Below are 15,316 nucleotides of genomic sequence, written 5' to 3'. Positions count from 1 at the left end.
CACTGCAGTTTTCTCCCCAACTGGCAATTCAAAAGCCCACTGGTTGCCAGTGAGTGATTCATTATGAGCCCTGGGCCTGACTCCTGCCGGGCAATGTGTTGGCGGGGTCCATGTAACCACTTTTATATGAGTTTCTGGTTCCTTACTTCTGAAAGAGGGACATAGAAGCTGGGGGCTCCAACAACCTCTGCATATTCAGCCAACCCCTGGGCTGCTGTCAGCCGACAAGCTGAAATGTTTTTTATTAACATGTCGTGTTAGTGTGTAGCAGTACAAAAAAATACATCCTGTCTAATGATGAGCATGCAGCTTAAGATGGCTTCCTTACAGAGACTGGTGACCGAAAGGCCAAAAAAAAGTACTTTGCCCAAACTATTCTTGTGTTGGTTTCCTCACGTTTATGAGGTGGCGTCCTAATTCTTGTCTGACTTGCCGCACTCTCTCCTTCTATTTTGGGAAGGAGTTAGCGATGTCGTCTTTTCCTTACTGATCCCCTGCTGAGATAGACAGATCCCTCCGAACACAGGGTGCCCCAGTCCAAACCAACCTGGAGTCAGAGATGCATTAGCCATGCCAACCTGATAAGCTGTGTAAGCTAGATGGGGATTCTGGCAGAACTGGTTACAGTCGGTCTATCGTGGCAGGCCTGGTTCCCCCAGGAGCTACCTGCCCGATCCAGGCTTCACCACTCTAGTTTCTGACATGGTACAGAGGCAGCAGTGCGGGAATGTACCTGCAGTTTGTGTCAGCCGGGATGCACTACTTCCCAAGGTAATGGAGCGCAACTGGAGTGTCAAGTTTGATCAGGGTTTTGTACTGTAGGCCCTAGCAGAACCTTGATCGGTCTGATATAGATAGGCCTATTTTGTAAATTGGGGGAATGTATTTTGAAAGTTGCAATAGCATCAAGGAGAAGGGTTTGTGCTCTTGAAGGAAGGATATTGATTTTCCAAAAGTAAAGTCAGAGTAAAAACAAGGTATGTTTCTTTGGACAGGCTACTGTGACAGCTACAGATACCAGAGTGAGGGCTTCAATAAGGGTTCAGGGTTCCTACTACCCCATGCTAAGAATGCATGCACATGGTATTTAGACTGTTTAACTTGGATGCTATTAGGATTACGATGCTGTGGATGAAAGCGTTCCACCAAATGGCATGTATTCATAGCTCATCTCTGTATGATTGAGATAGTGAGCAGCTGCCCTGAATGAAGAGGCGACACCACTCGGATGTCTAGAGGCTGCCAATATTTCCACTGCACTTCATCAATAACGCTTTTGCCGTTGTTATTGTTGCATTTGTCTGGCAGATATTTGTTAACACTAATGGACGCATTTACTCTGAGGCCAGACAGCTTTGCCTGACCAATAAGCGCAAAATATTGTTACTATTATGAAACTTAGGTAAGAGTAACGTATTAATAATCTTAATAGTATTATGAATCTTGCCTTGCCTACTGCAGGGGGAGAGGAGAAACAGGAAGGATCCTCCAGAAATTTCTAAGTGGAAAAAGGTGCCTCCTGTCCAATTCTTATGAGATACCCGATCCTTATTTGTATTTCAAAGGTCCATAGATCAAAGAAGGGGATCTTACTTTTCACTAAGTATCAGGTCTGTTTCTGCTGTCTGCCTAGGGAGATAACTCGGGACTGAAATGCCTCCTCATTGAACGAGAACATTTTGTGACAGTTAATAACTATATTAGTGTTTGGTAATGTCTATCAGATGACCGTAAAGAAACATGGCTTTGAAGTAGAGACCAACAGATGTGATGATGTGCACATACACAAACACGCCACACACACACACACACACACACACACACACACACACACACACAGGAAGTGCTCAAGCAGACACATGGTTGACCTTCTGCTGCACACTAATAAGCAGTATCGCGTAGTTACATAACTTTATGGAGGTAACACGCAACACATATGGGAATGATTTCATTACTTTATTTAAGGCTTCATATTTGTAAACTTATATTTATAAACTAGCTTCTATAAAAGAGCTGCGTTCTGACCCCAAGTATCACTGTGGTGAGGAAAGTCTCATCATCAATAATGATAGATTTTTCATGTTGGTGATGCATCATGTGTTAAACAACAAGCATACGATAAAGGATATTTATGAACAAATAATCTTTGCACGAGACGTTTATATAAGTGCATCTGGTATAAATCGATTAAAGCGGAGGGCATTTTCACTTCCAGTTGCGGCATTTTAAAATGCGGCAAGAAATGTTTAAGAATGATATCCTCCATGTTGTAAGGAATCACTTTTCCCCACACACAAATGTTCTATGGACGCCCAAGTGCTGATGACTGCTGTGGCTTAAAAACGTATCAGTAACTAATAAATCACGATTGAACGGTCTTGCACACGCTGATAAACGCTGCCATCACGTTTATCAGCCATTACTGGTTACTTCAGAGCCAATACTCACACCTAGTGTTGTGATTAAAAACTGCAACTAAAATAAATAAAAAAAACAGAAAAATAAATAACTATTTACTTTGGAATAATACACAACACTAAAATAGAATCCGTCATCTACGGCCTAGTTTTTATCTTGAACTATATATCGAATATCCTGCAAAAGATTAGCAGTTTCCACCGCAACCTGCAGTGCGTTCATCTTGGCGGCGAAACAGTCCAGTACGGCGGGCTGCGCCGCGGCAGCACGACCTCCAGGCGGCACGGCGGGAGAGAACTCGGCGTACTTGGTGCTCAGGAAGGTCCAGCTCTCCACGGACGAGCCCCTCACCAGGCCACAGCCGCAGCGACGCAGGGGCTTCCCCTCCAGGTCCGGGGCCTCGTCTACCGGGACGGCCCAGTGGTGGCCGTGGGTCAGGTCCACCATGGGGGTCCCGCCGTCGTGCTCCAGAGCCCGGGCGACGCACTCCAGGGAGCGGGCGAAGGCCTCGGTGCCGAGGAGGTACTCTGTGGGTGAGCAGCAGAGCGACGACGTCGCCTCGGCCGCCCTTCTGATACCCTGTGAGGGGGGAAATAGAGAGGTGATTAGTGTGGAGGTCGGCTCAGAAGTCTGTGCATGGTGTCGGTGCAAAGGAAGAAGGAATGCATCAAAAAGTATGATTGGATGATGTGTTGTCCGGGGACGATATTGTTTTTATTTATTTAGTCTTTTTATTATTGAGTGAGATAGAAAGGAAGCTTTGGGGGGAGAGAGGGGTAAGACATGAAGCGAAGGACCACGGGCAGGATTCAAACCCGGGTCGCTGCAGAAAGGACTAAGCCTTTAATGGTACATGCTCTACCAAGTGACCATATTGTTTGATTTTCATTTTATCTTATCGCAGCTAATATCAGGACTCATGAAAGGCGGTGTGAGATGTGCTGTGTCAGCAGGGGTCTGGGACGGGGGGGGGAGAGAGGGATAAGGACCTCGTAGCGGACGTAGGCAGCCAGGTGGGTCTCGGTGCACCCCCCTCCCAGCAGGGCAGAGGGCTCTCTCAGGGTGAGCCTCAACACATGCTGGGCCTTCTGAACCACCACCTATAAAACAACCGCAAGAATCACCGCGTTGTCATCATCAGATCTTATTGTATGGTTACAGTGACCTCTGCAGAAATAGAAGCAAGCTTTAGAAATAAGTAATATGTATAAACTCCCACTTTATGAATGAATAAATGGTTCTGCTGCCAGAGTCCCGAGACCAGATCACCTAGCTTATCTATCTTATGTTTGTTGCGACGAATATGTATATGATGAACATATATAGCTTAATACTTGTAGTACACTACTATTACCATACGGTAGTGCTGTGGTCCAATGTCAGGTGGGAATGTTAAACGTCTCTTCATGGAGATAAAAAAAAATACTCTGTTTCTGTTAACATTAGAAAAGACAACTAACGTTCTTAAAGGTTTGACAATCTTGCCCAACGTTTACCTTCAGTTCGCTCAACAGGGTCTGGTTCCTGTGGCAGAGGACCGTAGTGCAGATCACTGCTTCACCGGGGGCTTCCAAATGGAGCATCTTCTTGGAGCCAAAGTTTTTAACATTCAGGCCTCTTGCGAGCCCGTACGCCTCTGGTGGTATCGTGGACAATAAACTAGCCAAAGGTTGTGAACCTGATAAGAGAGTGACAATTGAGATAAAATATGAATGGAAGACTTTGGATAAAATATACTGATCATACAATACATTACATACATATCAATGCCAATAATACATTATCAATCAGGTCGTCAATGTTCGATGCACTTTAAAAAGTAGGATTAATAGCCCACCTATTCAAAGTAGCATTTTTATCAGAATTAGAATCTTCTCATTTTATCCATTAAGCAGTAAGTAGCTGTTGTTTTGACTGCTATACAGATTATTTATATCATACGATTCATATAAGATTACAAACATGCATATATATTATAGATATGGGGCCCACCTGTTAGTTCAGCAAGGGGTTCAACGAGGGCAGCACCAAGCCTTTCCAACACCACGACGTCATGCTGATTGAGGTACTGATGCAGCACCGGATGGATGACCTTCTGACACACGAACAGCTCCACTCGGTCCTCCACCGCGCACCGCCCCAGAACCAGCAGCTGGTCCAAGATCTGGGACTCTACGTCTGCCCCATGGTACACCTCCACCGTCCCCTCGTCCGTTTCAAACAAGTCCCCAGAGAGAGACACACTGAACAACACCATTTTCGTTGGCTGGGATTGGAAGTTATTCTTGTTGGAAAGTTTGAAATGATCTGGTATCTCCACCATCAACCCAGGGAACACAGCAGATTGTGCAACAGGAGGGCCTTCGACGGACACTGTCACTGTGCTACCTAGCCTGACATTGCCAGGAGTTTCACATGGGACTGTTAGCAAAAAGGCTTGCACAGCAAGCATGCTTATGTGCAGTGCTTCTTGTTCTCTTAGCATGCACGCTGGCTTGCTGGAGATGACACTCTGAGCTAATGTGATCAAGTTCTTGCTGCTGCTGAAGTCCAATTTCACTTTGCAGCCACATTCATCTTGGTGGAGGTATGCAGTGCATATGTCCAACAGATATTGGTTTATACTGATGGACACGTTTCTTCTGAGGCCAGACAGCTTTGCCTGGTCGATGAGTGCAAAACAAAGGATTGCTGCAAACAAACCACAGTCACTGAAACGACCCACATGGTTGAGGACAGAAGCTGCAATGAACTTGAGGAGAGGGTGTGACGGGGACACAGACTGGAGGAGAACCTCGGAAGTGGATGTAGTAACAGAGTGACCCCCTATGTTGTTATGGACTTGCTTAAGTTTGCCATTCGGTCCGAAACACGACGTTAAAAGCTGTTTGAAGACGTTCAGCTTTTGACAAATATCAGGGTTTTCAAGAGGCAGATCAGTGCACAACGCTGGCGATTTCTTTGAGAGACGAGACATGACTTGGTCCTAAATAGCAGTCGACAATAGGATTCTACAACCCCAAGCCATACTAATAGAGGATGCACGACAACTTGTTTTCGGTTAGGTCCAATTATCCACCAGCATAATATATTTATCTTCTCTACAAATATTCGGGGATATATGTCATAACCTTATTATCCATGTTACCAGTGGCTTCCGAGTCAGGGATAACGCGTCTGTAGTAGGAATAGTGGGGGCTACAATATTGCCTGATGAGAAAAACATCATAACAGAGACACATTTGCATCGGCAAGAATCTATTTATTTTAAAAAATAGGTAAATTAATTATAAAACATAGGAATATGGCTATTTGTTGTATGTACCGAGAAAATTCGTCAATATAAACATACTTTCTAGCTCGGCGAGCGGTTTCTGTAACGACAACATTCGGGTCCTTTTGGGGTCTATTCGCGCGAAGCGGTTTGCTGAAAATGTCCTAACTTTTCCCCTGTTTTAAACCTTGTTGAATAAAGGTGCTGTGAACAACTCCACTAGTATACTAAAAATGCCTTCATCTTTTCATGTTTGTTGATAACAAAAACATTTACTTACAGTGTATAGATGCAAACTGTCCCTGACTGGATGCGGTGATCTGACGTCACCAATAATAAAGTCATCCCGCCGCGTTTCAAACGAAGGGTGGCAGCGGAGTGAATGTACAATTGTAATATTAAGTAAGTAAGTAGATACTTTATTCACCCCCTTGGGGAAATTCAGGTATCCAGTAGCAACAGACATTACAGTACAGTTGACAAACTATAAAATGGACAAACAGTGAAAATCAACAATATCAGTCAATATAAGTCAATAGAAAACTAGCAATATTGCACATAATTAAAGAGAGCCAGAGGTAGATGTATCTATAATCTCTATCTATCTATAATCCTATTGTACATTGTCCAGTATGTGTGGGGGTTGGTTGGGGGAGAGAGAGATGGATAGAAAGAGAGTCAGGATAGGCCTACCTTCGCCTGAGGTGTTGTATAGTCTGATGGTTATGAAAATGTGGTACACTATGTCAGTGCCATATATTTAAAAGTCAAAGACGATATGGATAGATATTTCAATGTTGATTCTCTTTGTTCAGCCATAATGGTGCAGTTGCAAATTTAACACAATAATGTAACATTGGAGTAACTCATAGCTCATTCTAGTAACGTTATGGGTGATATTTAATATTTGAATGTGGCAACTTCACTGTTAATTGTTATACCGTTATGCTTTATGTTTATTTCAGATAGCCCTGGCCCCTATTGACTGAAGGTAACTGAGTGGTCGACTTGAATGGCTCCTCAAAAACTTGTCATCAAGGTAAGTGGGACGTCTCAGATCAGGATACCTTAAAATACATCTGCCCTTACTGTCCAAATGTTACATCTGGCCATTTAATATTTTATTATTATGGCATGTTTATGATAACTGACAGACTGTCGAAGACACTTTATTTTATTAGTCTTGTTTCCATTAGAAGCCGATGATTTGTTTTTTATTCGGAATAGTCAGATAGTTGTATATATTCATTTAACAAGCCCTTCACAGCTCTATGGCGCTGATGCACATTATACACGTTATTTATCCACAAGGGGGTGCTGTAGACCCGTACCACTCATCAGATACTCGGACGATGCGTTTCAAGTCACAACGGGAAGTCTCAAGGCTGCCTTGCCCCTGAATGTAGTAACGATATTGGGCGAAGAGAAAACCCTTATTATTGAACCACCAGAACTGTCCATGCTCCGTCTGCAATAATTCACATCAGATGTTCCCGCTAAGTGCAGGTAAAGCTGACGGCCCCCTCCCCATGTTGATGTTTCATTTATTGAACCGTGTGGATGAGTGCAGTGGACCTTCTCACTGATCTCCCACATCCTCCGTAATTCCTCCTGTGCCTAGTTTGACCAGATATTGCATTTATTCAGTCCATTTGTTTCCTATGCATGCCTGCATGCCCCCCCCCCCCCCCACCCTCACCCCCACAACTCCTTCAGTTTGGATGTGGGAGACTAAAGCCCTTGTTTCACTTAAGGTTGCTTCCCAGCGGGCTTATAAAAACAGTGTTATGTGGCTCTGCCTGAGAAAATGTCGAGAGTCTACGCACTGTGCTACACCAGCTGACCACAAACAAGCATAAGGGAAGGGAACTGTCCAAACAATAGCATTTAAGGCGCAACCCAGGGCTTCCCTTTCACTAAGCAAACCGCCACCAACATGTGGTTTAATGAATGGCAAAAAAAACAAGCCAATGGGAAACAACAGTTTGCCCGCCTCTTTTTTGCGCACACACACACACACACACACACACACACACACACACTAGCCAACATGCAGATACAAACACACACACAAACCAACTCACTCTCACTCACCAACGCACCAGCCAAAGTTCAGACACACAAGTAAACTTTAATCATACTCTACTCCAGCCGATACTCACACAAAAACACACCAGCCAATACACACACACACACACACACACACACACACACACACACACACACACACACACACACACACACACACACACACACACACACACACACACACACACATCAACTTTAATCATACTCTGTAGTCTGCGGCTATCTAATGTAAAAGTTATCTCCACAATGTCCAAGGGGGCTGTGTTTGAGGTGGTCCGGCCGTTACTGGGCTTTACGATCTTGGCTTCTTGCATGTTTTTCAAAAGCGGCTCCCTCAGTTGAGGCCGCCGAGCCGCAGGGGGTGCTGGAAACCTCCTTTACACACATAGCCGTGTGCCTCTATGACCAGCCACTCAGACCTCCGCTAAGAGCCCCCGGGCGTGGAGAACAGATCCTCTGCTCCGGGGCTCACGCCGGTCTGGCCGGGGGCCTCGCTGGTCTGCTGCGGACCACCATCTGCCTTTCAGTGGTGTCCAGGTACCACAGGGACCCTCTTTTCCTGATGTAGCGGGTGGACCAGGGGGGGTTTCAGATTGGGTTTGAAGGGGGGGAGCGGGGAGCGCTTGAGGGATCCCAGCACTGTACTGCGTCAGAGGTTGGGATGTGCTGTGAAGTATTACTGTGGCTGAGCTCATAGCGGACCTCACATTAAGCCCTGCGCCGTGAGCAGAAACTATTCTTTCTTTTTTTTATTTGAGCTGTGATTAGGGTAGATTAGGTGGCTGACCCAGGTTCCTCTTTGATCCCCTAATCTGCTGCTCTTCTCTGGGAATGAGGACCATGGCCTTCCTTCATGTGCCTATCTCTTCTCCAGTAAATCAAGGATGGCTCTGACCTTGCTTTGCATGTTGAATGTTAGCCGGAAGATATTCCTGTCTGTTCTTGCTCTTGGAATTTCTCTCCTTGGCTGTGCTCCTTTCTTATCATCAAATGTAATGACACTCAGGTGTCCTTTTAGGGAAAAATTCGCTTCAATGTGCAATGCTTTTGGGGAACAAAGCAAAACGATTCGTTCAATTATGTCTCCCTGCAACAATGATAGGACAGGCACTGGTAATTATCTAAAGAGGAACGACAGGTGAGCCCGAGAACAAAGACCGCAGGAGTGGACTTTAAAACGACGTGAATGTGGCTTTTAAACACAGTCGTCACATTGCACAGATGTAAATACTCCCCCCAGGGCAGGGAAAGAAAAAGAGGGAGAGAGAGAAAGGGAAAGAAAGAGAGAGAGATGCAAGTTTTATTGAGTGAGGCTGCATCTGCTGCCCCTTCTATCCCAATGTAAACATCTGTGGCTGGTTAGTGTTAGCCCCTGGGCTAAGTGCAGACCAAGGGGCTCTGGTTCTTGTACAGTGTGATAGCAAAGGCAAAGGGCAGCGAAGGGGGGGACGCTCCGCCTTGCTCACAGCGCTTTGGGCCCCGTGCCCAACTCTGAGCAACGCCGTTGGGAGGATTTGCTGCATGGTCTGGGAGGGCGATAAGGAAAAAGGTAAAGAGTGTTTCTTGGGGGGGGGGGGGGAACTGAGGGTTGATGTAGGCCAGAGCCTTCACCAACAGAAAAAGCGAAAGCGGCGTTCAGTGTGGATTGATTGGCCGTTTGTTTATTTACTGGTCGCCGGCCAAATATAGACTAGTTTATGGTGCTTGGGTTTGAACCGTGGGGCCGTTAGCGGGGTCGTCGCTGTAATCTTCCTGATATGTTTTCTCTCCCCTCCTCGCTGTCCATGGCACGCCACGCGGTGGATTATGGGCAGCAGGGAACTATTAGTAGGGGAAGTTGGGCTTAGCCCGCAGGAAGACTCGTTTCTATTCATTTACTGTGTGACGGTTCACAAAGGATGGCACAATAAAGGAGAGGGGTATTAGATATCACTTTTTGGTGCGCTCACTCATTCCCCCCCTGCTCCCAGTTTATCATAAAAAAACAGTGGATGGCAGAGAACAAAACACCGCTGGCCCACTTTAGCGCTCTTCTCTGTGAAGAGAGACTTCCTGTGGAACTTTCTCAGCGCAGTGTTAAAGGGCTCGTCAACGTATTATCCTGCGATCCCTGTCTGTCTGTACCATGCCTTGAGCCGGCTGTTGTATACAACAACAACGATACAAGTGCTCTACTCCCAATTCCCATGCTGCTCCTCTGGCACAGCGATGTTTAACATGATGTTAAAAAACAGTGTGATCCATAGCACTGCACTGGGTGTTGAGTTCATTATCAGTCTCACAACAACACGTGATAATCTGACTTTAAATCTAGACGGAGCCTGGATTGTCAGCTTGAAAAATGATATTGTGTACTGTGTACAAAGATGGTGCATCAATTATTTATCCTTATCTGCAGACATCAACGTGCTGCACTGAATCAATGGTTTTGGTCGTGTAAATTGAAAAATGAGGTAATAGAAGCTTAAGATACGCTGCTGTCTGTAGGCATAACAATGAAAGCAGAGGAGGAAGTGAGGGGACGAATTTCATGTTAACCGATACGGTACACAGCAACATCCAACAGACTCGGCCCTGTCTAAATGATTACCTATCACACGGAAATGGGAGATGAAAGTTCAATCTTCTTCCTCAATACTTTTGTATTGTTGTTCAAAGTTGTCAAAGTAAAAACATAAACTTTAGAGCAAAAAATGCACCCTGTTTATGTATTTAGGTTAGAGTGATAGGTTGTGGAATGTTAATTTTGTGCCTTTGATAGTAGACAGAAGATTAGGCTGACTTGCTTTTTAGTTGTGTGCACCAGGAACCTTTTTAGTTTTTTTTTCTTTTCAGAGCTCCTCATCTCTGGGATATACACGGTTCATTTGGTTTCCATGAATACGTCCACAAAGGTTTGTTTTTTTTTGCTGCGTGTGAAGTTTTGCATCAAATGGAGACGGCAGCTTGGTTTGGAAGGCTCATCACATGGGGGTCAGGGGTCATAGCCAGGGTTCACCTCACAGGACCCTCTTTGTGTTCTAAGATGGTCAATATAATCACCCGATAGGATTGTAGTTGGAGCCTTTGTGCGCGTTTAGATTCCACCAAAACCACTTTCTTAAACCTCAGGTTAGAGAGATTAAATGTTGCAGTCTTATGACAAAAATAAAGCAACCCAAGAATGCAGGGCCTTCACTGAATCCTGAAATGCGCTAGGTGAACTAATACATTCTTGTTAGTGTGATTTTGGTAGGTTGTGTTCTTGGAAATAATAAAGCCCACTATTCAGAAAACCCCTGAAAATCACATGTTGTTTGTTCGTGTGAGTGGTAGAGAAATGTTATCGTTGATGGCGAGTTCCCAGGCTAATCTTGTCTGAGGCCTGTAATGTGATAAAGGAGGACCAGGCGAGCGTGTCTGGCTCTGTGTGCAAAAAAAGAAGACAAACTTAATAAACTCACCAAACTATTTTGGTGGTCTCTCTCTCTCTCTCTCTCTCTCTTCCCCCCCCCCCCTTGCTATATGCTACTCAAGAGCGACCACCAGATGCCTTCCCCTTACCTCGGGATATTGATCACATTAGTTGTAACTGTAAGCCGCGAACCCTGGTGCATTGACCCCTTGGCAAATCCTGCTCTGACCATCAACGGATCGATGGCTCGGATTCAGTGTTCATTCGTCTATAACCCTCCCAGCCTTGAGTGACACTATCTCATCCCACATCGGAAAAACAATAAAGCTCTGTAATAGCTGGCCAACCGCAACTGTGTGTTGACATTTTAGGCCCCAAAAGAATGTCATGCTAGGATCCGGACACCGTTGTCGTCCCTGCATTCAGCCCGGGACTTAGCATGCCGTCGGGGGGCTTCACAGCCTTATTGACAGGGGCCTGTTCCCCACGACTAGGGTTTCCCACGGACCAGTAATTGTTGAAAGCAGTCAGCTGAAGCCACCGACCGTCCTTAGCTCGCCATGAGACAAAAGGGATCTTTAGGGGAGAGCGGTCCCCACACTGACACACACAGACGCACACATCCCGTTCTATACGTGAGAACCACCCGCATATTCAGAGCCATGCTCCGGCTCATTGCTTTTTATGTCCCTGGAAGAACGGGTGTTTAAAAATAACTTTTATGATCGCCCGATCCCCCTCTCTAACCTATGCTTGAGTACGATGATGATGGTGAGAGAATTGAATATTTTTAAGTGACTTGATTTGAGGCCTACCCCTGTTGTTGATTTTAACAACCTTTTTAATGTGTCACAGAGTCAAAGAGGAACGACATAAATCTGGGAAGTAATATAATTGTAATTTTACCATAAGACATGCGTCAGGTACTTTGTCTTTAGGGTCATTAATCTGTGCTCGGTTTTGTCTTGTTAGTTCACACAGAAACATTGTACGTATGAGTGGATTAGTAACAGTTCATCAATAAGAACAAATGTGTCCATTATTAAAATGAGAACTTGATTCCCTTCTAATTCACCGGCGCAATGTTAACCTTGAATAAACAGACAGGGGGTTGCCGTGGTTACATCTCCACAATGACATTGCAACCATTGAGCGGGGTTGAATGAGCCTTTTGAATCAGGGGCCACACCAGAGTTTCATTGCTTAGGGGTGGTGGCTGGGGTGGTGGTGTTGGGGGTGGGGACGCCATTTTATCTTTGAGATGCCGGTTCCATGCTGTGTGACAGCTATAATTCCCAAGACTCTTGCTGAAATCTGGGGTTGTGTAAATCAGAAGATCGGGTAAACTGGCCGGATACACTCAGTTAGTTTAATGTTTGGCTGTATTTGCATTAGTAATTGATTACAAACTGTCCCACATGTTAAAGAGTTGCAGGCCGACGATTCCTACACACGTTGAACGTTTAATGAACGTTCAACGTTGACCATGTGAGGGCGCTCTCCCCACTCCACAGCGACTCTCCGCCGTTTAGAGAACATTAAACACTGGATAAAGACAACCGCCAACTGTTGATATTCCCCTTCAGGGGAACAATGACAATGTTGAAGCAATTGCCATGTCAGTTGGACAGATTGCATCCCCATGTTGTGTACTTAAAGTAACGTGATGGTTGTATATCTGCCCCCCTCCCTCCTCAAGATACGAACATTAAAGGTACTAAAAAAATATCGTTATCTTGCAACAAGTAGCCTTGTGTCTAGAATACGTAATCCATCATTAATAAACGTATGGATGTATCATTCATACATTTATGATAATGTATCTATGCCAGGAAAGTTAATGTCGTGGACGATGAAGGGGCCTTCGTTTAAAAATGTTCTTCTACAAAGAATGTTCTTGTCTAAAGCAGGCTTGGGTCTGTGTTGTGGTCCTGATTGAAATAACATCTCAGTGGAGACCTCGCCCCGATGAGGCCTAAACACTCACTGTTATGAAGTGACTACAGCCCGCCCCCCCGGCCGCAGTGTCCGGCCTCTGCTCCGCTTCCGGAACCGTGACCTTGGAAGCGCATGTGTGTGTGTGTGTGTGTGTGTGTGTGTGTGTGTGTGTGTGTGTGCGTCTGGTATTGTCTTCATATGCGCCTCTCCGCATGTCCCGTACCCGTCTTCGAGGCCGTCAAAGTCCGGGGGTTGAGGTGGGGTTAGGAGGGGGGGGGGGGGGGGGGGGGGGGGGGGTCTGCGTCGTCGCTTCCGCGGCCCGGGAAGGAACAGCTCGTCGCCCGGCGCCAGGTGTTGTCACTCGGCAGGGGGTCCTCCGCCGCCATCCATCACTTCCCGGTCCGGCGGGACGCGGAGCTCGCACGAGAGAGCCCCGGCCTCCGCCGCCCGGCACCGGTGGAGCCGGAGACGGCGGTCGGCGGTCGGGGGGGTGGTGGTGGTGGTGGTGGTGGTGGTGGTGGTGGTGGTGGTGGTGGTGGTGGTGGGGCCCGTGCCGCTCGCCCATTTGTACTCATGTGTAAACCATAATCAGGGCCGCCCGCGGACGAGATGTAACGGCGGCCTAACCAGCCGTGGCGTCTGGAGCGGGGGGCCTCTTGTCGGTCCCGCGTGGCCCGCCGTCGATGACATGATGACGTAGAGCGCCGGAATCCGGCTGGCTGGGGGCCCCCCCCCCGGCCGGGCTTTCTGCAAGGCTAGGAATTTACAACCCCTGGCCTGCAACGGAACCGCCGTGTAACGCTCGCAGCGGTGTGTGATGCCTCAGGACAGATGTGCGCTGTTTGTGTCTGTGTGAGTGCGTGTGCGTATGTGTGCGTGTGTGTATTGCTGTCACCAGAGAGCTGCCCGTGTCTGGACTCTGAATGCCGGGGGCCACATCGAGCGACTAAGTCACATGAGCTCACGTGCCTTCGTCGTTGTTGTTGTAATTACGATGCTAAAACTGGAGGAAACAGGTTCAGCCTCACCTTATTGTTTTGCGACCAGAGAGAGAGAGTGGGAGCGACTCGGCTAGATGAGGGAGAGAGAGAGAGGGAGAGAGGGAGAGAGGGAGAGAGGGAGAGAGGGAGAGAGGGCGAGAGGGCGAGAGAGAGAGAGAGAGAGAGAGAGAGAGAGAGAGAGAGAGAGAGAGAGAGAGAGAGAGAGAGAGAGAGAGAGAGAGAGAGAGCCAGAGAGAGAGCCAGAGAGAGAGAGAGAGAGAGAGAGAGAGAGAGACAGCCAGAGAGACAGCCAGAGAGAGAGAGCCAGAGAGAGAGAGCCAGAGAGAGACAGCCAGAGAGAGAGAGAGAGAGAGACCCTCGGGTGACAACGCACAGGGGGTCGTTGGACGGGGTTTTGTGTCTCCCCCTGTCAATCAAAGCGCACTCTGATTTCCCTTTGTTGTCTGGAGCCCCCCCCCCCCGACATGCCCCTCAGCAACCTGTGGCTGCGCCGGCCCTCTTTGTGTTGCAGTGTGGGAACGTCGCCGTGCTGGTGGACGTGCACGCACTGCCCCTGGGCGCCCGGGAAGAGGACACCAGCTGGTTGACTGCGGAGCACCTTGAGGTACGGGGCACGCAGGGGGGGGGGGGGGGGGGGGGGGGCTGTGGATGTATAGCTCATGTTCCGGTCAGGGGGGTGCGGTGACAATGGGAAGCTGCAGCGTGGAATCCGAAATGACTTTAAGCCTTCTCTTTCTTCTTCCCGGGGATTCTCACAGAGAAATGCTAACTCTTTTCTTTTACAGAGACACCCATCATCCCCCCCCCCCACCCTCCACATGGGTAAAATCCCTGTAGTTGACAAAACACAAGGTTCCTAGTATACCACCATCATTTTTCCTCAGAGTTCAATCAATTAATTAAATAAAATAATGAATTGATCAAAGAGCGGGTTTAAGGGAAAACCATTGCACTTGTTATTTGACATCAAAAGAGAGAGCATTGCTCGCTCCAGACACGTTTTGTGGAACAAACCGCGGTCTGCAACATCAACACCGTTTTTGCGCTTTGAGATATGTGCAGAGAAGTCGGGCCGTTTACGTACTTCAACCGAAGCAGTACTCGATTATATAAAATAATATAAGTGACGGTTCCTCCTTTGGAAGTTGCTTCTGATGCAGATAAATGGGATTAAGGCTCACTGATCGTGATCTCCCCCAGTGC

The 15,316-nt window shown here is 47.0% G+C and overlaps 2 protein-coding genes across 5 annotated transcripts in view; one reads left to right on the top strand and one right to left on the bottom strand.

The window, feature by feature from the left end:
• Positions 1-1,941: 1,941 nt before the first annotated feature.
• mkks (MKKS centrosomal shuttling protein) lies at positions 1,942-5,619 on the bottom strand. The gene is made up of 4 exons (XM_060072955.1): positions 4,411-5,619; positions 3,915-4,096; positions 3,408-3,518; positions 1,942-2,997 (listed from the first exon to the last, which is right to left on the bottom strand). Exons 1-4 carry the CDS (start codon positions 5,393-5,395, stop codon positions 2,563-2,565), a joined length of 1,713 nt encoding a protein of 570 aa, XP_059928938.1. The 5' UTR covers positions 5,396-5,619; the 3' UTR covers positions 1,942-2,562.
• A 182-nt stretch (positions 5,620-5,801) lies between these two features.
• slx4ip (SLX4 interacting protein) overlaps positions 5,802-15,316 on the top strand; it is a 34,837-nt gene continuing 25,322 nt past the window's right edge. The window contains exons 1-4 of one of the 4 annotated variants that reach the window (XM_060072952.1): positions 5,802-5,840; positions 5,975-6,094; positions 6,658-6,731; positions 14,625-14,717. In XM_060072952.1, coding sequence (XP_059928935.1) covers positions 6,705-6,731; positions 14,625-14,717 — 120 coding nt within the window. In that variant the 5' untranslated portion in view covers positions 5,802-5,840; positions 5,975-6,094; positions 6,658-6,704. Of the gene's footprint in view, positions 6,099-6,657; positions 6,732-14,624; positions 14,718-15,316 lie in introns of all 4 variants that reach the window. The other 3 variants (XM_060072951.1, XM_060072954.1, XM_060072953.1) reach the window with 3 other exon arrangements.

The sequence above is a fragment of the Gadus macrocephalus genome, chromosome 15, assembly GCF_031168955.1.
Source record: "Gadus macrocephalus chromosome 15, ASM3116895v1".
NCBI lineage: Eukaryota > Metazoa > Chordata > Actinopteri > Gadiformes > Gadidae > Gadus > Gadus macrocephalus.
The sequence above is the reverse complement of the archived record's forward strand: the minus strand, read 5'-3'. Positions and strand labels throughout refer to the sequence as shown.